The 21,300-nt window shown below is 30.3% G+C and overlaps 1 protein-coding gene and 1 long non-coding RNA gene across 5 annotated transcripts in view; one reads left to right on the top strand and one right to left on the bottom strand.

The window, feature by feature from the left end:
* Positions 1 to 21,300, top strand: part of LOC111421552 (adhesion G protein-coupled receptor B1-like) — a 57,417-nt gene that overhangs the window by 10,749 nt on the left and 25,368 nt on the right. For 3 of the 4 annotated variants that reach the window (XM_023054726.2, XM_023054729.2, XM_023054735.2), the window contains exons 2-4: positions 18,539 to 19,077; positions 19,568 to 19,681; positions 19,881 to 19,969. In XM_023054726.2, the coding sequence (XP_022910494.2) occupies positions 18,575 to 19,077; positions 19,568 to 19,681; positions 19,881 to 19,969 (706 nt within the window). In that variant the 5' untranslated portion in view covers positions 18,539 to 18,574. The remainder of the gene's footprint in view (positions 1 to 18,538; positions 19,078 to 19,567; positions 19,682 to 19,880; positions 19,970 to 21,300) is intronic. The other variant, XM_071201256.1, reaches the window with a different exon arrangement.
* LOC139432599 (uncharacterized) lies at positions 1,495 to 20,761 on the bottom strand. Its single transcript, XR_011642343.1, has 3 exons — positions 20,486 to 20,761; positions 16,470 to 16,713; positions 1,495 to 4,261 (listed from the first exon to the last, which is right to left on the bottom strand). It is a non-coding gene; the product is annotated as an uncharacterized lncRNA (long non-coding RNA).

The following is a 21,300-nucleotide window of genomic DNA, read 5'->3' as shown; positions in this document are numbered from 1 at the left end:
GCAAATTTTAGTATAACGGCCCCGCTGGGTGGCTACTATTGTGTTTTGAGAGCGCGTCTCCGAATTTTTTAGTAATTCTGCTGCCGACGAAACCTTCGTTAGCCGCCTAACCCCTAATGGATTTAAAAATCGTAAAGACTTTTTTTTCGAGCTAGTAATTTATGACTGCGGAAAAGGTTTATAGAACAACCCGTCGTCTAGTTGTAGAGAGGAAGGATTTCTCTCCGATTTTTATGTCACTTGAACGGTATAATAAATAGAGTTCCTTAACCATTACTTAAAATTGATTGCTTAGAACAAAAAGAATTTAGTACATTTATCAACGTTGATATGCTGAGCGACAAAATTATTAAGTCTTAAAGAACTAATTTTTCTTTTAGACATTCTCATTCGTTACACAAATTAAATGATAATTAACAATTTCAACTACTTGCAAAAAAAAAACGTTTTACTAAAGTACATAAACCGAGTTTTAACAGGGCTACTAAATATTCACTTGGCGTTTAAAACTACTAAAGCTGATGATTTAGACCAGCTCGTTTTTAATTTCATTCTATACAAATAGGCAATTGCTGTTCTTTATCTTGTTTAGGACCATTACTTGCTCAACGGAGCAAAGCTCTCTTAACAAAGCGTTTTGTCTCTAAGAGGCAGTAGAAGGATATAGACCAAGCGACCCACTTGTGCTGATTTAACGCTAATGGTACATTTCGCCTCACACCAAGGTCAGGTTAATGGCTGCGGTGGGAAACTTACCCCATCGCGAACAATATCGATGAGGATAAATTTTAAAACGTTTCCAAATTCCCATCTTATTCAGGGAAAAGACCTTGGCGACATAAACAAATTCTGGTCATGAAGTCGCTTTATACAGCTTTCTTATGAAATATCTCCGTCGATTTTAGTAAATCCTCTTTTCGGGCAAGACAAATCTTCCAATTACCAAAAGAGAACGCGCCCGTTAGTTCTACGCAATTCCCATGTTTTCCTTGGTGTAAACACTTCTTTCGTAACTTGATTACTCTTAGAAACTAGTCGGGGCGTAATCGACTGCATTATCCCACAAAACTTGGCTGTTTCCGGTTGATTTTAATGCCTTTCCGGAGAGAGGGACTGCTTTTTCCAACATCAGACGGAGAAATTTGGGGAGTACGCTTTTATCTCTTTCAACGACGTCGTTTAGACTAAAGCTCTTAAGCATTTTACCAACTGCGCGGTTTTACCTACAACACTAAGTGCAAGAAGAACTCATTTGTAATAAGTTTACGATCACATTACCACAAATTAAAAACAGATTGTCTTTTGTTAAGTAAGTAGCGACAAATTTATTAGTTCAAAATAGATTTGGAATATTTCCAAAGATCATACTAAAAATAAGATTTTATAGTAAAGTTAAATGAAATCATTTAAATTGAGGATTATAAAGTCGAAATATTAATAAATTACATTGAATTTAATATCTTGTACACATCATTGTTTTCTTCATTTAAGCTATATCTAGGTATTATAAAGGTTTAAGACTAATCACTTTAAAATCTTTATAAAATAAGCTTTCTTTTAAGATATAATGCATCGAAATAACTCAATTTTCCCAATACTTATCAAAAAATTGGTATACATCACGATTTTCTTCATTTTAAGCTGTAACAAGTAACCTAGTTGTAAACGTTCTGGATATTATAAAGGTACTAGACATATCACATTAATGTCATTATTAATTGAGCTTTCTTTTAAGATATTACGTACTGAAATATATCAATTTTCCAAATAGTTATCAAAAGGAATGGTACACTTCACGGTTTTCTTTATTTTAAGCTTTAACAAGAAATCTGTTTGCAAATATTCTAGATATTATAAAGGCACAAGATATATCATATTAAAAATCTTATAAAATAACCTGTCTTTTAAGATACTAGGCATTGAAATATCTCGATTTTCCCAATAGTTATCAAAAAAAGTGGTGATTTATTTTAATTTTATGCTATAACAAGTAACCTGATTGTAAACGTTCTGGTTTTTATGAACGTGCCAGACATATCACATTAAAATTCTTATTTACTAACCTTTCTTTTCGGATATTACACATGCAAATATCTCAATTTTCCAAATAGTTATCAAAAGGAATGGTAATTATAACAGTAATCTGATTCTAAACGTTTTGGATATTATAAAGGCAAAAGCCATATCACATTAAAATCTTTATAAAATAACCTGCTTTCTAAGATACAAGGCATTGAAATATCTCGATTTTCTCAATAATTATCAAAAAAAAGTGGAATACATTATGATTTTCTTCATTTTAAGCTATAACAAGTAACCTGATTATAAACGTTCCGGATATTATAAAGGTACCAGACATATCACATTCAAATTCTTATTAATTAAGCTTTCTTTTAAGATGTTTCACATTGAAGTATCTCAATTTTCCAAATAGTTATCAAAAGAAGTGGTACACATCATGGTTTTCTTAATTTTAAGTTATAACAAGTAACCTGATTGTAAACGTTCTGGATTCTATGAACGTGCCAGACATATCACATTCAAATCCTTATTAATTAAGCTTTCTTTTAAGATATTTCACATTAAAATATCTCAATTATCCAAATAGTTATCAAAAGGAATGGCACACGTCAGTTTTCTTTATTTTAAGCTATAACAAGTAACCTGATTGTAAACGTTCTGGATTCTATGAACGTGCTAGACATATCACATTCAAATCCTTATTAATTCAGCTTTCTTTTAAGATATATCACATTGAAATATCGCAATTTTCCATATAGTTATCAAAAGGAATGGTACACGTCACAGTTTTCTTTATTTTTAGCTATAAGAAGTAACCTGATTGTAAATGTTCTGGATTCTATGAACGTGCCAGACATATCACATTCAAATCCTTATTAATTAAGCTTTCTTTTAAGATATTTCACATTAAAATATCTCAATTATCCAAATAGTTATCAAAAGGAATGGCATACGTCAGTTTTCTTTATTTTAAGCTATAACAAGTAACCTGATTGTAAACGTTCTGGATTCTATGAACGTGCTAGACATATCACATTCAAATCCTTATTAATTAAGCTTTCTTTAAAGATATTTCACATTAAAATATCTCAATTTTCCAAATAGTTATCAAAAGGAATGGCACACGTCAGTTTTCTTTATTTTAAGCTATAACAAGTAATCTGATTGTCAACGTTTTGGATATTATAAAGACACAAGGTATATCACACTATAATCCTTATAAAATAACCTGTCTGTTAAGATACAAGGTATTGAAATATCTCGATTTTCTCAATAATTATCAAAAAAAGTGGAATACATTATGATTTTCTTCATTTTAAGCTATAACAAGTAACCTGATTATAAACGTTCCGTATACTATAAAGGTACCAGCCATATCACATTCAAATTTTTATTAATTATGCTGTCTTTTAAGATATTACGCACTGAAATATCTCAATTTTTCAGATAGTTATCAACAGGAATGGTACACGTCACGATTTTCTTCATTTTAAGCAATATCAAGTAATCTGATTGTAATCGTTCTGGATATTATAAAGGCATAAGACATATCACATGAAAATCCTTATAAAATTATATTTCTTTTAAGATATTGCGCATTGAAATATCTCGGTTTTAACAATAGTCATCAAAGAAAGTAGTATACATCATGATTTTTTTCATTTTATGCTATAACAGCTAACCTGGTTATAAACGTTCTGGGTATTATAAAGCTACAAGACATATCACTTTAAAATCCTTATAAAATAAGCTTTCTTTTAAGATATAACGCATTGAAATATCTCGGTGTTATACATCATGGTTTTCTTTATTTTAAGCTGTAACAGGTAACCTGATTGGAATCGCACATGTCACGACGGACTCTCTATTAATAAAATTTTCGATTTAGATATCATGGATCAATATATGTCAATATAGCATGTCGCTCATGAAGGTTTATTACAGTAATTGCTCGAAGTTATCCACCTGCATCTATGCATGTTTACATACTCGTTTTGTTAGTGTATTTTTAAGATCGACTAACTTAAGAACTCTCTATTGAGCCGGTTAACTGTTGGAGCCCATCACTTGTCCTATTCGTAACTTAGAAAAGTTTTCATGTAATCAATCCTCATTGTACAAACATCACCTAATAACACTCTTTCCCTTCCCCTTCAAAGTTTTCCAAGTCGTTTGGAAGGTAACAGACCGGGTATGATGATGAATTCACCAGTTTTCAAAAACAATTCTAACTTCTTGTCTGGAACACAAACAATGAGTCACTAAAACTTTTACAAATTAGTTATCATCTTAAACAACTTTTAAAGAGTAATATATGTGTGTATGTATTTTTATGTAGTATTTATGACTATATAGATAGTTATGATTATACCATGAGTCACAAAAATACTCTCTATAATTTTATATATTGAAATTGTTTTTAAATTTATCAATATCGTTTTAGAGTGAGTCACTAAAAATAATATTTTCATGGACATGACAAATGATTCCACAAAAAAACAAGAGAAAAGGATGAAAATAAATTATATATTCTCAAGTCAATAAAAAATATACAACTCTTTAAATTTGGTGTTAATATAATAATTTGGATTTCTCAAACATTTTTTTAATAATTATAATAAAGTGTTATTGATTTTATTTATCAAAAATATTCTACGTCTTCTAATATCTGTGGAGTTTAACAGTTTTACTTTCTCTTTTGGGGGATTGGAATTTTTATCATTTGGTAAAATTATTTGTAAAATATGAGAATATTTGGTAAAAAATCTATAATTGTGTAGATATGATTTTTCTTTGTAAATTCCGCAATAAACTTATACATAATTTCTATCATGAAATTGCTTGCGGCCGAGGCGCTACAATCAGCTGTATTAAACGTAAACAGAATTGTTTAAAACACTGAACCCATTCTTGATGATACAATATACAGAGTGACTCTCAAGTTATACACAAAAACTCCGGGAATTATTCCTCAACGGGAACAATGACTCATAGACAAAAATATTGGTAGTAAAAGTTTAGAACATTTTTAAAGAACATCACAGCAAGTTTTCGAAGTCATTTCCGATATTTTCTATACACAATTGGGCTCCTCGAATCCACGATCTCCCATACATACGATACTTTTCAAGTTTTTGTAGCGGTGAGTTGAAGGCGCTGACAATGGGTCGAAGTGGGACATCCGGCTTGTGGATTTTGGGCAGACCATAGAATTTGGGACACCTGCTTGATTTTTCCCGAGGGATTAGGGTTTTCTTGATCTCGGGGTCAATGATTTCGTCTATCGGAATAAGTCCTGGGGGTTAGAGCGTAGTTGAAACGTTTGCTTAAGACGGCATTTTCGGCATCGGAAAGATTATATATTCTGAAAGATTATGGACGATTTTCTGGATGTGAAGAGGTGGGTTACACTTGATTCTATTAAAGAATGTGTTGAAACCGAGTCTATTCCGAGTCATAGTCTTTGTGATGGAAATGACTCGGCTTGGCCGATGTTTCCGAAGACGGACGTGATTAATTTTAGTTGAAAGAAAAATTGTAGTGGTGGAACGGATATCCGGCCTATCCGGCTATTTTTTTAAAATCCGATCAGATACCGGATAGTTACCAAATATCCGACTTTGGCCGGATAATAAAAACAAATTACTTAGTACACCATTCACAGGAATTTGTATCTCTTTTAGGTGTTGGACACTGCAGATAATAATCAAATTCAATCCCAATAGGACTTTTTTGATTGAATACAACTTTATTTATATCAGGTTTGTCTTTAGCAATCTCATTGTAACAATCCCAATACGATATATAAAATCTCTTGTTACAGTTTCATCTAGTTTCCTTCTCTTCGCTTGTAATTCATCATCACATTCATTACTAACAGAACTGTCGCTGTTATCACTTTCGATTATTAATTAAAATATCCTCTTCTTAATCCAAAAAGCCGTTTTGAAAAATCACTTTCAGTTCTTGACAAATAAATTTTTGAAAAAATCGAAAATTCTTTCGAATTTTGCAATTTTCGCCGATTAAGTTTTAAAAATTCGCATAAAATCCATTTCTTGAAATATGAGTATGAAAATTTCCCAAAGTGATAATAAGAGTGTCCTCTTTCCAATGAACGAACACATTTTGAAAAATAACATTTAGTTTCTGTGAAAACAATATTTGAAGTTTTGATAAAATTTTCGATGTTCAATTTTCATCGATAATTTTCAAAATTCGCTATAAAATTAATTTCTTAACGGATCCTTGTGGAAATATCACCAATTATTAATTAAAGTATCCTCTTTTTAATGCAACAAGCCGTTTTGAAAAATCGCTTTTAGTTTTTGGAAAATAAATTTTTGAAATTATCGACAATTTTTTCGAATTTTGCAACTGTCACCGATAAAGTTTTAAAAATTCGTATAAAATTCACTTATTGGAATATGAGTATGAAAATTTCCCAAAGTGTTAATAAGAGTATCCTCTTTTCAATGAACCAACACGTTTTGAAAAATAACTTTTAGTTTCTGTGAAAATAATATTTGAAGTTTTGATAAAATTTTCGATGTTCAATTTTCATCGATAATTTTCAAAATTCGCTATAAAATTAATTTCTTGAAGGATCCTTGTGGAAATATCACCAATTATTAATTAAAGTATCCTCTTTTTAATGCAAAAAGCCGTTTTGAGAAATCGCTTTTAGTTTTTGAGAAATGATCGAATTTTTTTTCGAATTTTGCAATTTTCGCCGATTAAGTTTTAAAAATTCGTATAAAATTCACTTATTGGAATATGAGTATAAAAATTTCCCAAAGTGTTAATAAGAGTATCCTCTTTTCAATGAACCAACACGTTTTGAAAAATAACTTTTAGTTTCTGTGAAAATAATATTTGAAGTTTTGATAAAATTTTCGATGTTCAATTTTCATCGACAATTTTCAAAATTCGCTATAAAATTAATTTCTTAAAGGATCCTTGTGGAAATATCACCAATTATTAATTAAAGTATCCTCTTTTTAATGCAACAAGCCGTTTTGAAAAATTGCTTTTAGTTTTTGAGAAATGATCGAAATTTTTTTCGAATTTTACAATTTTCGCCGATTAAGTTTTAAAAATTCGTATAAAATTCAGTTATTGGAATATGAGTATGAAAATTTCCCAAAGTGTTAATAACAGTGTCCTCTTTCCAATGAACCAACACGTTTTGAAACATAACTTTTAGTTATTGAGGAAACACTATTTGAAGTTTTGATAAAATTTTCGATGTTGCAATTTACATCTATAATTTTCAAAATTCGCTATAAAATTAATTTCTTGAAGGATTCTTGTGGAAATATCACGAATTATTAATTAAAGTATCCTCTTTTTAATGCAACAAGCCGTTTTGAAAAATTGCTTTTAGTTTTTGAGAAATGATCGACATTTTTTTCGAATTTTACAATTTTCGCCGATTAAGTGTTAAAAATTCGTATAAAATTCACTTATTGGAATATGAGTATGAAAATTTCCCAAAGTGTTAATAAGAGTATCCTCTTTTCAATGAACCAACACGTTTTGAAAAATAATTTTTAGTTTCTGTGAAAACAATATTTGAAATTTTGATAAAATTTTCGATGTTCAATTTTCATCGATAATATTCAAAATTCGCTATAAAATTAATTTCTTGAAGGATCCTTGTGGAAATATCACCAATTATTAATTAAAGTATTCTCTTTTTAATGCAATAAGCCGTTTTGAGAAATCGCTTTTAGTTTTTGAGAAATGATCGAAATTTTTAAAAATTCGTATAAAATTCACTTACCTATTGGAATATGAGTATGAAATTTTCCCAAAGTGTTAATAAGAGTGTCCTCTTTCCAACGAACCTACACGTTTTGAAAAATAACTTTTAGTTTTTGAGAAAACAATATTTGAAGTTTTGATAAAATTTTCGATGCTGCAATTTTCTTCGATAATTTTCAAAATTCGCTATAAAATTAATTTCTTAAAGGATCCTTGTGGAAATATCGCAATTATTAATTAAAGTATTCTCTTTTTAGAGTTGCTTCGTTAGTTATATCAGCACCAAAAAAGTTTATTTTGTATCTTGTATCCAAATAAGTTGACATATCTTATCAGCTTTCTTATTAATTTCATTTTTATTCAAATATCGCAATAATGTGGCGTATGTAGGGTATCACTTCAGAAATGTACCAGAAATTATAACCTTAATGGCCGGATAGGTATGCCGTATAACCGGATATCCGGCCGAAGGTGATGCCGGTATCCGGCTTTTCACAAAATCACTATCCGTTCCATGCATAACTTCGATTTCAACTCCTAACGATATATTTAAAGAATTAGTGATATTCGTTGTCGGTTAACGTTTTTAAAGACGGGGGTGATCAGGTTTGCACAAGATGTGTATCCTAAAGCATACCATGTATATATCTCAATATAGTGGTTACATATAAAATAAGATTGCAAATGCAATCTCAAATCCCATTCATTACTTAGGTCGGTTCCGAAAGGACTTCAGTGTCATTCTTTGAGCCATTCGTAACAGTACTCTTTTTATAAGGGTCGTTGGCCTTACGCTTAACCCCCAAACTGGACGGTTAGAAACTTTACTCTTTTTACTTTTTTTTTCTGTTGGAGCTACCATATTGTAGCCGAAGTGTTTCGGTTAGAGGCGCTTCGTCTTTCATCGACCTCATTTATTTACGCCGACACCAGCCAATTTTTGTGTCAATCCTAAAGTTTCCATTCAACAATAAGGTCCCATAGCTTCTAGGGGTGAAATTTCTATTCGATCTTTAATTTATGATTTTGAACACAGATCAAAACCACGTAGTCCAGTGTTAGTAAGATATCGAACGATTCGAAGGTGTGTAATCAAAGGTTAATAATATACAGGAAATTAACTCTCTCAGCCGTTTGCTTACATAAACTGCTTTCATGAGATTTTCCCGACATGGCTTGGTTTTTTATTAACATTAATGACAACATATACTCTAAAAATAATATTTCCAGAACTGTTTTTAAAAAGCAATGGACTATGATTTGTTTCGAAATATTTAAAGTGGTTATGTGTTTGGAATAATACTATCTAAATACACTCATGGCAGTTGTAAGTAAAGTAATTTATGCGATTTAAATTAAACTAGGCCAAAGTCGTAAATCATATTATTTCGTGGCATATTTTGTAGGGGACAAATAGGAGAATACCATAAACTAGCTTATCTGCAGCTTCCGTCTCGTCCCGTTCTATTCCCCGTTACGCCACCTAATGTCCTAAATCCTAGATTTGTAAGACAACCCATAATACGGAAGTCCCATCCACATCCGGGTGCTAATAATTGGTTTATGTATGTCGTATATAGCCTCCTCGATATAATATATGTGCATTAATCTTAACTGAAAGGTGCCGTAACGTGTCAATAACACGCACCTTGCGGTCTCATCGTCAGTCGTTGTTGACAACGAAGGAATATTGTTGCAGAACTCGATTGTGTGTGTCACTTCTTGTTTTTCGCACAAAATTCGTTGTGACACCGCGCAAACTCAGTGGGTTTATAATTGAGGATCGCGTTACGAGTGTTATTCGTGTTATTTTTGTCGTCTCGATCGTAAACAAAACGCATTCCGAGGTGTGTCGTATTCACGTGGTAATGCGTTAACCCGTAAATCTAATTTTAGATATTTCACAACGTCGATGTCGCGATATTTAAATCGAAGATGAGGCGGCAGTTAAACGTCGAAGTTTGTACTATGCACCAACTTCTACTTTATATCAGCCCGAACGGTACGGCCCTTAATTTATGTGTTCCGAACGTAAAGTTTTCAAATTTAAATGCAACCGCGTTTACCTAGTTTAGAGTTCCGTAACAATCCGTAGTTTAAGTACTTTTTATTGGGTAGGTGCCTTTTAGGAGAATATTAATTGTTAGAGTTTTAATCAAAACGTTCATTAGATGAAAAGTACGTTACACACATGTAGGAGTTCCGTTATAACAATGATCACGTCATCTACAAATAGCACATCATCTATTAAAATGTCAAGGTGTGGTTTCTAAGCCAAATGATTAAGAAATCGTTTAATGTTTACAAAAATCATCGTATTTTTACCTCAAAAATATAACGTAGTGTTTATTACTTCGGTGTTTTTTAATATCTAAAATTATAAGATTGCGATATCTCAAATATCAGTGCCAAAAAAACAAAGACACACATATAATCATAAAAAAATGTATATAGATAAGGAGTTAACATAAAATATGAAAAAGAAAGTTATATCGAAATCAATCGATTGTTGTAAGATTCTTAAAGGCGTTTACTACGTTTCAAGAATTTTAAACTCGACTGATCCGAAGTTAAAAAGTCCAACAAAAACTTCTTTTGACAAATTAGTTAAGTTTTGGTGGAGGCGAAGAGGATTGGTCTTACTTCCTTTGATTTGCATGTCGACGGACTGGAAGCTTTTGACTCTCCTCATTCTTTAAAGTTCTTTCAACTTCTCGTTAACATTCTCTTATTTTACTATGAGAAAAAACGCATACTACAAAAAGTCGTCGTATTTAACTTTTGGTGGAAGAAATTGCTTAAAATTTTAAAATTATAACTTTTTAATACTTTCCTTTAAAAACAAAATTCATATTCTAATTCCCTTTATTAATACTTAATCATGCTGTTAACTTATTAATCATCCCATTCGCGTTTTCAAACTTTATTTAGCGTAATTACTAACACAACTTTAACACTGAACGTACGAAGTTTAATAATTACTGATTAATGCTTTGTTAATGAGTAATCTTTTTATTTAAAATCGCATTTCAAACCACTCATGTCAATTTAAATCGTAAAATCAAATATACTTCACACAATTTGAAGCATTATTCGTGGCCTCTGTTAAAATGAATCAAATTACGTAATCAAATTAAATTGCCAAATTCTAATTGCGAATTTTCATCGTTTCTCTCATTTACAAAGTTATTAACAACCCCCTATATCATGTGTTTTGATGATAAACAACTTGTAACACTTATAATTACGATAGTTAAATAAAATGTTATTTACCTCAAAGATGTTATTACGCGTACTTCGCTTGGAAAAAAGGGTCGTAATTTTTTTAACAATTTAACTTTTAATCAAGTTGAGAAGTTCGTAAACTTTTGTGACATCCTGAAACATGTCGTAAATTTTTTATGTCTTTCAAAAGATGCGAAAATAGGTGATTGAACTCGCCATATGTGGACCGCTTTACATTTATTTCGTGTACTCACGTTTTATGTTTTCCTTTTGACCCTACTAACCGTGCCAAAATCGCTCCAATTTAGAGATCGATATCTTCGCAACTGTGCGGTGTGTGAAACATATGTAGAAAAAAAAGATTTAATTTGGTTAATTGGATAAATTTGTTTATTTTCGAAAATATAATTGCTTCATTTTATTATTTTGGCTTAAACACAACTTTGCACGATATTCTTTATAATTTTTCGGTTAAAATATGTTTCAAATTGAAGCAATAAATTATATATTTTCTTATAGAGGAAAGTTCAAGCTTTAATTTGTTATAAAACTTATTTTATCATTTTCACAGATTTTTTAAATTTAATCAGCTTCTTTTATGATTCACCTAAACCTAAAAAACGCATCATTACTTAAATTTTTTTCTACAAAATGTTTCTAAATCTAGAACAATAACTTGTACATTCTTCGAAAGAAGAAAATTGAAGCTTTAATTTGGTGCAAAAATGACTTCTTAGCTTCCATAAATATGGTTTGGACGATTATTTTAATTTCAGCATTTTTTTTTGTATTTGAACCTTAAAACTTCATGGATATAAAAATTCTTTCTAATCGCGGTCAATATCTTTTAAATTTATTAAAAATATGAAGTATAAGTACCAATTTATTGTTCCTTAGTTTTCGAAAACATGATTTTTCGAATTTATGAAAACTTTTCCAAAACGAGTAAAGTTTTATTTTAAACCCAAATTTGCACGGTTGTCTTTATAACTTTTCGATTGAAAGGTGTTTCACATTGAAGCAACGAGTTATACGTTGTCTTAAAGAGGAAAGTTCAAGCTTTAATTTGTTATAAAACTTATTTTATAATTTTCAAAAATAAGCCTTCCACAGATTTTATAAATTTAATTATCTTCTTTTATGATTCACTTAAACCTAAAAACGCATAATTACTTAAACTTCTTTCTATAAAAGCTTTTTAAATCTAAAACAATAAATTTTACATTCCTCGAAAGAAGAAAATTGAAGGTTTAATTTGGTACAAAAATGATTTCTTAGCTTTGATAAATATGGTTTGGGCGATTATTTTAATTTCAACATTTTTTTTTTGTATTTGGATCTTAAAACTTCATGGATATAAAAATTCTTTCTAATCGCGGTAATATCTTTTAAATTTATTAAAAATATGAAGTATGAATTCCAATTTATTGTTCCTTAGTTTTCTAAAATATGATTTTTCGAATTTATGAAAAATTTACCAAAACGATTAGTCGCCAAATTTGCACGGTTGTATTTATAACTTTTCGGTTAAAAGGTGTTTCACTTTGAAGCAACGAGTTATACGTTGTCTTAAAGAGGAAAGTTCAAGCTTTAATTTGTTATAAAACTTATTTTATAATTTTCAAAAATAAGCCTTCCACAGATTTTATAAATTTAATCATCTTCTTTTGTGATTCACCTTAAACCTACAAAAAGCATCATTACTTAAATCATTTTCTACAAAATCTTTCTAAATCTAAAACAATAACTTTTACATTTTTCGAAAGAAGAAAATTGAAGCTTTAATTTGATGCAAAAGTGATTTCTTAGCTTTCATTAATGTGGCTTGAGCGATTATTTTAATTTAATTTATTCATTTTCTTTTTGAATCTTAAAACTCCATGGATATAAAAGTTCTTTCTAATTGCGATTAATAGCTTTTAAATTTATTAAAAATATAAAGTATGAATTCCAATTTATTGTTTCTTAGTTTTCTAAAATATGATTTTTCGAATTTATGAAAAATTTACCAAAACGGTTAAAGTCATTTATAACTTTTCGGTTAAAAGGTGTTCCACTTTGAAGCAACGAGTTATACGTTTTTTTAAAGAAGAAAGTTCAAGCTTTAATTTGTTATAAAACTAATTTTATAATTTTCAAAAATAAGCCTTCCACAGATTTTTTAAAATTAATTATCTTCTTTTATGATTCACTTAAACCTAAAAACGCATAATTACTTAAACTTCTTTCTATAAAAGCTTTTTAAATCTAAAACAATAAATTTTACATTCTTCGAAAGAAGAAAATTGAAGGTTTAATTTGGTACAAAAATGATTTCTTAGCTTTGATAAATATGGTTTGGGCGATTATTTTAATTTCAAAATTTTTTTTGTATTTATACCTTAAAACTTCATGGATACAAAAATTCTTTCTAATCGCGGTCAATACCTTTTAAATTTATTAAAAATATGAAGTATAAATACCAATTTATTGTTCCTTAGTTTTCCAAAATATGATTTTTCAAATTTAGGAAAAATTTACCAAAACGGTTAGTCACCAAATTTGCACGGTTGTATTTATAACTTTTCGGTTAAAAGGTGTTTCACATTGAAGCAACGTGTTATACATTTTCTTAAAGAGGAAAGTTCAAGCTTTAATTTGTTACAAAACTTATTTTATAATTTTCAAAAATAATCCATCGACAGATTTTTTAAATTTAATCGTCTTCTTTTGTGATTCACCTTAAACCTACAAAAAGTATCTTTACTCTAATCCTTTTCTACAAAATCTTTCTAAATCTAAAACAATAAGTTTTACATTTTTTGAAAGAAGAAAATTGAAGCTTTAATTTGATGCAAAAGTGGCTTCTTAGCTTTCATTAATGTGGCTTGAGCGATTATTTTAATTTAATTTATTCATTTTCTGTTTGAATCTTAAAACTCCATGGATATAAAAGTTCTTTATTAATAGCTTTTAAATTTATTAAAACTATAAAGTATGAATTCCAATTTATTGTTCCTTAGTTTTCTAAAATATGATTTTTCGAATTTATGAAAAATTTACCAAACCGGTTAAAGTCATTTATAACTTTTCGGTTAAAAGGTGTTCCACTTTGAAGCAACGAGTTATACGTTTTTTTAAAGAAGAAAGTTCAAGCTTTAATTTGTTATAAAACTAATTTTATAATTTTCAAAAATAAGCCTTCCACAGATTTTTTAAAATTAATTATCTTCTTTTATGATTCACTTAAACCTAAAAACGCATAATTACTTAAACTTCTTTCTATAAAAGCTTTTTAAATCTAAAACAATAAATTTTACATTCTTCGAAAGAAGAAAATTGAAGGTTTAATTTGGTACAAAAATGATTTCTTAGCTTTGATAAATATGGTTTGGGCGATTATTTTAATTTCAAAATTTTTTTTGTATTTATACCTTAAAACTTCATGGATACAAAAATTCTTTCTAATCGCGGTCAATACCTTTTAAATTTATTAAAAATATGAAGTATAAATACCAATTTATTGTTCCTTAGTTTTCCAAAATATGATTTTTCAAATTTAGGAAAAATTTACCAAAACGGTTAGTCACCAAATTTGCACGGTTGTATTTATAACTTTTCGGTTAAAAGGTGTTTCACATTGAAGCAACGTGTTATACGTTTTCTTAAAGAGGAAAGTTCAAGCTTTAATTTGTTATAAAACTTATTTTATCATTTTCAAAAATAAGCCTTATACAGATTTTATAAATTTAATCATCTTCTTTTGTGATTCACCTTAAACTTAAAAAACGCATCATTACTTAAACTTTTTTCTACAAAATCTTTCTAACTCTAAAATAATAAGTTTAACATTTTTCGAAAGATGAAAATTGAAGCTTTAATTTGATGCAAAAGTGATTTCTTAGCTTTCATTAATGTGGCTTGGGCGATTATTTTAATTTCATATTTTCATTTTTTTTTGTATTAGAATCTTAAAACTCCACGGATATAACATTCTTTCTAATTGCGGTCAATATCTTTTAAATTTATTAAAAATATGAAGCATAAATACCAATTTATTGTTCCTCAGATTTCCAAAATATGATTTTTCGAATTTATGAAAAATTTATCAAAACGGTTAAAGTTTTGTTTTAAATCCAAATTTGCACGGTTGTCTTTATAACTTTTCGGTTGAAAGCTGTTTCACATTGAAGCAACAAGTTATACGTTTTCTTAAAGAGGAAAGTTCAAGCTTTAATTTGATATAAAATTCATTTTATAAATTCCAAAAATAAGACATCCACGATTTTTTGAATTTAATCATATTCTTTTGTGATTAACCTAAAACCTTTAAGACGCATCAAAATTGTGTTTACTAAATCTATCCAATATTAAAACAGTAACGTTTACATTTCTTGAAAGAAGAAGATTTCAGTATTAATTTGGTGCAAGACTTATTTCTTAGCTTTCATAAATATAACTTGGACAATTTTAATAGATTCAATCTCTCTTTTCTCGTTTAATCTTAATAATGCATAGATGGCCAGACTTCTTTAATAAAAATTTCTTTCAAATCTCTACGTAATTTTCAATATTTATTAAAAAAGTTTCGTATAAACATTAATTTATCATTTCTTCATTATCAAAAATATGACTTTTCGAATTTATCATGTTTTAGAAGTTTTTCTTTAAAACCAAATTTGCATAGTTCTATTTATGATTTTTTCGATGATATCTGTTTCAAATTGAAGCAACGAGTTATATGTATTCTTAAAGAGGAAAGTTCAAGCTTTAATTTGATATAAAAGTCGTATCATTAATTTCAAAAATAAGAGTTCAACGATTTTTTAAATTTAATCATTTTCATTTGTGATTTAACTAAAACCTCAAACACACATCATTGTATTTAATTTATTTTATAAAATCCTTTTAACACGAAAACAATAAGTTTTATATTTCTTGAAAGAAGAAGATTTAAGCTATAATTTAATTCAAGAATTATTTTTTAACTTTCATAAATACTACTTGAGCGATTTTTTTAATTTCAATATTTTTACTCCATTTTTTAATCATAAAAAAGTACCGATTTGCAGATTTGTTTTATAAAAATTCTTTTAAACCGCCACAATGGTTTTTATATTTATTAAAAAAAGAAAGTAATTTTTACAGCTAAGATTTTTCGAACTTATCATATTTTAGTTGTTTTATTTTAAATCCAAATTTGCATAGTTCTATTTATAATTTTTTTTATGACATAGGTTTGAAATTGAAGCAACGAGTTATATGTTTTCTTAAAGAAGAAAGTTCAAGCTTTAATTTGATATAAAAATCATATCATTAATTTCAAAAATCAGACTTCCACGATTTTTCAAATTTAACAATTTTTTTTTGTGATTTACCTAAACCCTCAAAAATGAATCATTCGTTTAATCTTTTTATAAAATCTTACCAACACGAAAACAATAACATTTATATTTCTTAAAAGAAGAAGCTTATACCTTTCATTTCAAGCAATGCTTCCAATCCTCAATGAGGCAAACGTCTTTTTTTATTAGAAGAGGGTTATTAGGTAGCCAACCTTGTTTTGCAATGTGATCCCACAGTCTCAGGCGAACTCACAACTGTGCTGTTTATGGGGCATAATAGCCTGCAGACGTCCGGTTGAAGCCAAAATAGAAGAAAACCTCAAATTATATGCCTTTAGCTCAGCGGGTTCTTCAACCACATCAACTTCGTAGACATCTGAAACAATTATTCTGCGTTATAATTGCGTTGAAACAAACTCGTATCTTGAAATGAAGAAACTATTATTTATAATATAATAAAATAGTTACAATTTTAGTTACAAAAATTTTTATTCTAGAGTAATAATTACTTCTTTGCCGCCATTTCAAAGAAGAACTTATCATTCCGTATCGTATTTCTGATAAAATCCGATAAAGTCGGTTCTCTGTAGCTGTCTCAGATTTATGCTGTTCGTAAAATGACAAAGCGAGAAGTCGCGGAAGTAATTTGGATGCAGATGCGGGTGAAGTGCACTTTTCGGTACCATCGAGCCTCCGGCAATGTAGTTTTTCATCCGGTTTTACAAGCGAACGTTTTTACAAGTTTTTTTCCTTTGTTAGCTTCACACAAAATTTGTTACGCACGACCGCGCTTTGTTTAATTTACCAAACCGTTGCCCAAACAGTGTCACCCAAATTATAATAATTAAATCCTGTGGATAAATGCCTCAAAATCGGATTTAAATTTAAATTTGAGAGACGTGCATCCACTGCGTGATATTTAATTTAGGGCTTAATGGCCGAAGCGGTGCGTTGCGGTTCGGTTTGTGTATATTTTGGCCAGGATGCGGGCTTGATTAGATCGGAATTTTGGAGAATAGAAATCGAGAATTTTCTTTGGGGAGGAAATTAATTGTCGCTCTAAAGGAAGTACATCGATCCTAAGTTGTAAATAAGTTTGGAACGTGACCCAACCCGCTATCTAATATCCTGCTGTGGTGACAGCGGGAAACTGAACTTTAGGGAGCTGTTTGTTAAACCATCTAAAACGTGACCCTTATTTTTGTTGTGTAAGTACCGGGAAAAATGCATTAAAAGAAAAATTAATGAGTTGTGGTAATTAGAGTGATAAATCAATTTGTTCGTGGGACTAGAAAGGCATTTCAATCAAGTTTCGTGCTTAAATTACATTCGCCACATGCACTCAGAGTGTGTGTACGTAAGTTTCTATACAGTTTATTTTGACCTCGCCAGTGTATAACAAATTTGGAACCGCAGAGCTGCACAAACAAGGGGCATGATTGCGGTCACTACGAAATCCTCACTTTGAAGTTTGTACAATTCATTTTATCTCCGCCACGTTGTCCTAGTTCTAACAGAATCAACACCATCTTTTTCGTATACACACGCGAAAGCTCCGATAATAAATTAGCTCTTTTGTGTTGTCGAGCTTGAACCTTATTATTGATTGATCATCGCGCTTCTGTGGCTGGTACACGAGCGAGTATAGAAGGAGAACCGGAAGTGGCACTTAAAAGGGGCAAACAGGCGGCGAAATCCGCAAATCTTGTCGAGGCTGCAGTAGACGTTTTAATACACGTTCACACGCAAATTTCGATATAGACGGATATTCGCAGACAGATAAGGTCGGAGAAACGGAGGTATTGGGGATTTGCATATTTGTTGAGAGGTACCTTCTTGAATATTGTGGATTGAGAACTTGTACAAAATGTGTACAAATTCAAGCAGTTCGATACGGAGAAACTCGTATACCGATGGTGTATGGGACCGTGGCATGTCGAAGGAATTTCCATTTATATAACTTTTATTGGAACGCCTTTTCCACCGAGTATGACGGGTCATTGCCGAAATTGGATCGCCCCTGGAGATATGCGAATTATTTCCGAGATTTACGGGTGTTTTTGAATGAGAAATACTCGCCTGAGAATTGGCGGAGGCGCCAGGAAGTTTCGTAATCTATTACTGATAACTAGTTAATTTCGTTTCCAATCTTCAGAAATCTTTAGAATCGATTGCTTATTTTTTTTTCTTTTTCTTTTCAGAAAAACATTCAAATGAATTAATAATTTATCCGCATCATGTTGCGGTTTCTCCTCCTAATCTTATTACCATCGTTAATTTTCTCGAAAAGAAATTGCGGGGGTGTTTTCACAGCGAAACGGGGTATTTTACAAACGCCCGATTTTCCTGGAAAATTTCAAACTCCCATTGAATGCGAATGGATAATAAAATCAGACTTCGAGAACGCTTCAATCATCGTATACCTCACTCAGATGTATCTCTACGAAGGACTTACGTTCACCGAATACGCCCAATACGATAGACGGTTACCAGGGAACAAAATCGAGGAGATGCCATCCGGAGAAGACATCTTTCAAGTCAAGTACGTAAGAAGTTACAAGAACGCCCTAGTGATAAACTTGAAACTCACCAGTTTGGATAACGTCAATCTTAGAGTTCAAAACGGTTTTATGGACGTTTACGGTTTCAACATTACTTATGAGATTAGTGACGCGATTCGAGAAGATCACTGCACCGTTATGGATTGCCAACTTAATGGATATTGCTATGATTATCGAACGTAAGTATGTAAATTTTAATGCAGGTCAAATTTGGTCGATGTATTCAAAATGGTATGCAAATTATCGCGGATTTTGAATAGGCAATTACCGGGATGGAAGTTTCAAATGATAAAATAAATTGAAAGCTTTTTGAATGAACCCAAATAAATGGGAACAAATTATAATACTAAAAAGATATTAATACCTATATCAAAATATTATTAACAATTCCTATTAAAACCGTTGCATTCATAGTGGCGCATTTACATCACAATATTTTACCTTTCTCTCCCCACATCTCGCATATCTATAATTTGCATATGTTGTGGAAGTGATATATGGAGATGTGTTTATTTGAAATTTCCATTCTACTATGTACACATTGAAATAATTTAAAAATACTTGTATAAACGTATTAATTAAAAGAAAATATTACTTTTGAAATATTAAAAATATCGCTTTGAACTCTGAAACAGCAATAACTGTTTCCTTTTTATTTTTATTTTTCAGTCATTTCGGGTGCGATTGCTTCGAAGGCTACACCGGTACACATTGCCTGGAGGGCAGGAAATCTGCATGCTATAAAAACTCGAAACCGTTGTGCAAGAATGGAGCTACGTGCAGGTAACATAATCCGTTCGTCTCGTTCAAGTTCTGTTCGGTTTGGTAGTTAAAAAAAATAAATAAAACAAAGTCGAAGGTTTTAATATTTCTTCGGTCGCTTGAAACTATGGACGGTTTACGACTGTAGTCGTAAACTCAACTTCGGCTCTTTCAAAACCACAACTTCGCGCCGCCACCAATTATATTTTATTATTCGCAGACACATCGGAGATAATGGGGTAATGTGCCATTGTCCGCCAGGGTTTCAAGGACGGTTTTGTGAAGAAACAGCTCTTGACGTACGAAACGGTAATTAAAAGACAATTTTGTTAAAGATGATTCAAACTTATTTTATGGTTAGCAACCATATATGCCAAAAAATTGTTTAGTGAAATTAAATTGCTTTTAATTTAAAATTCGTTTTAAATTGGTGTTGCTCTCTATTTAAAATTACTTTTTACAAAGTCCCTTTGTAACAAAAAATTTATTTCAACGTATTGATTTTTATTCCTCGATTTTTTTTAATTATGGCTTTAATTGCAAATTTCCAAAATTTTATGATTTTTTTTTACTACTTGTTATATCAAGTTTGTTTTGGATTAAAAGTTCGTTCAAACCCATAAGGCCAAAGAGTATTAGTTACAATATAACCATTTAAAAAAGGCTGTGTTGCTTGTCTGCGTTGCTAGATGCAAAATATAAAATTAACCAAGTTATAAGAGCAGAGTTTCCGAATTTTCACCAGTTACAGTTTTCTAATTAAAAAAACTTTAATACTACGTCAACACCGTTAAAACTACTAGATCAAATTTAACTCTGGTTTACCTAAATTTTGTTGTTTCGGTATTCATAACCTTTACCACAGATTCATTGTATGTTACACAATTTTGTTATTTTCTATAAAACTGTCCAATAGGTCTGCACTACACATCTGATCGTAAAATTTCTTAATCACATTTGTGAGGTGTATCATATTCTTGAATATTTTTCCATATTAAGTCTTTAAACTTATCTTTATACTTTATAATCTCATCTCATCTTAAAACAATACTGATATGTTTTGAATGCCCATAGCGACTTCTCTATATCACATACAGGTGTCTCAGCGAGACCGGTCATTAGACGTTTCTGTGGTTCTGGGCAAAATAAAAAATTGAGAATTCAGACTTAAGTATTATCAATTACGTTCTCTTCGTCTAAAATATTTTCAGATTTCTAGCACTTCCGGTTATACCGGAAATCGCCACCTACTTTATTTTTTTAAATGGAACACCCTGTATATTTTTACATATTTGGATTTGTCTGTTTTGAAGGTTTATAAATAACTTTACTTTTTGTAATTTGATTCGGCCGTTCTCGAGTTATTCGATTTTTTCTAGAAAAATCTGTTCCAGCGGACATTTGTTCAAAAAATCATAGAACACTCGATTTTTGAGATATCAATTTAGGATTCAGAACATGCTTAAACAACATGATGGAGTATGTTTTGGTGCCAAGAACGGCTGTCTAGATCGTTTGGTCCCTTTACTATGACACGTTAACTTTTCGAAATTTGGAACTACAATAACTTCATTTTTTTAAATGGCACCCCCCATATTTTATTACTTAGTCGTCTTCAGCGTCTCATTTTACATCTTTTA

Source organism: Onthophagus taurus, chromosome 1 (assembly GCF_036711975.1).
Source record: "Onthophagus taurus isolate NC chromosome 1, IU_Otau_3.0, whole genome shotgun sequence".
Taxonomy (NCBI): domain Eukaryota; kingdom Metazoa; phylum Arthropoda; class Insecta; order Coleoptera; family Scarabaeidae; genus Onthophagus; species Onthophagus taurus.
This window is presented reverse-complemented; position numbering and strand designations above follow the sequence as displayed.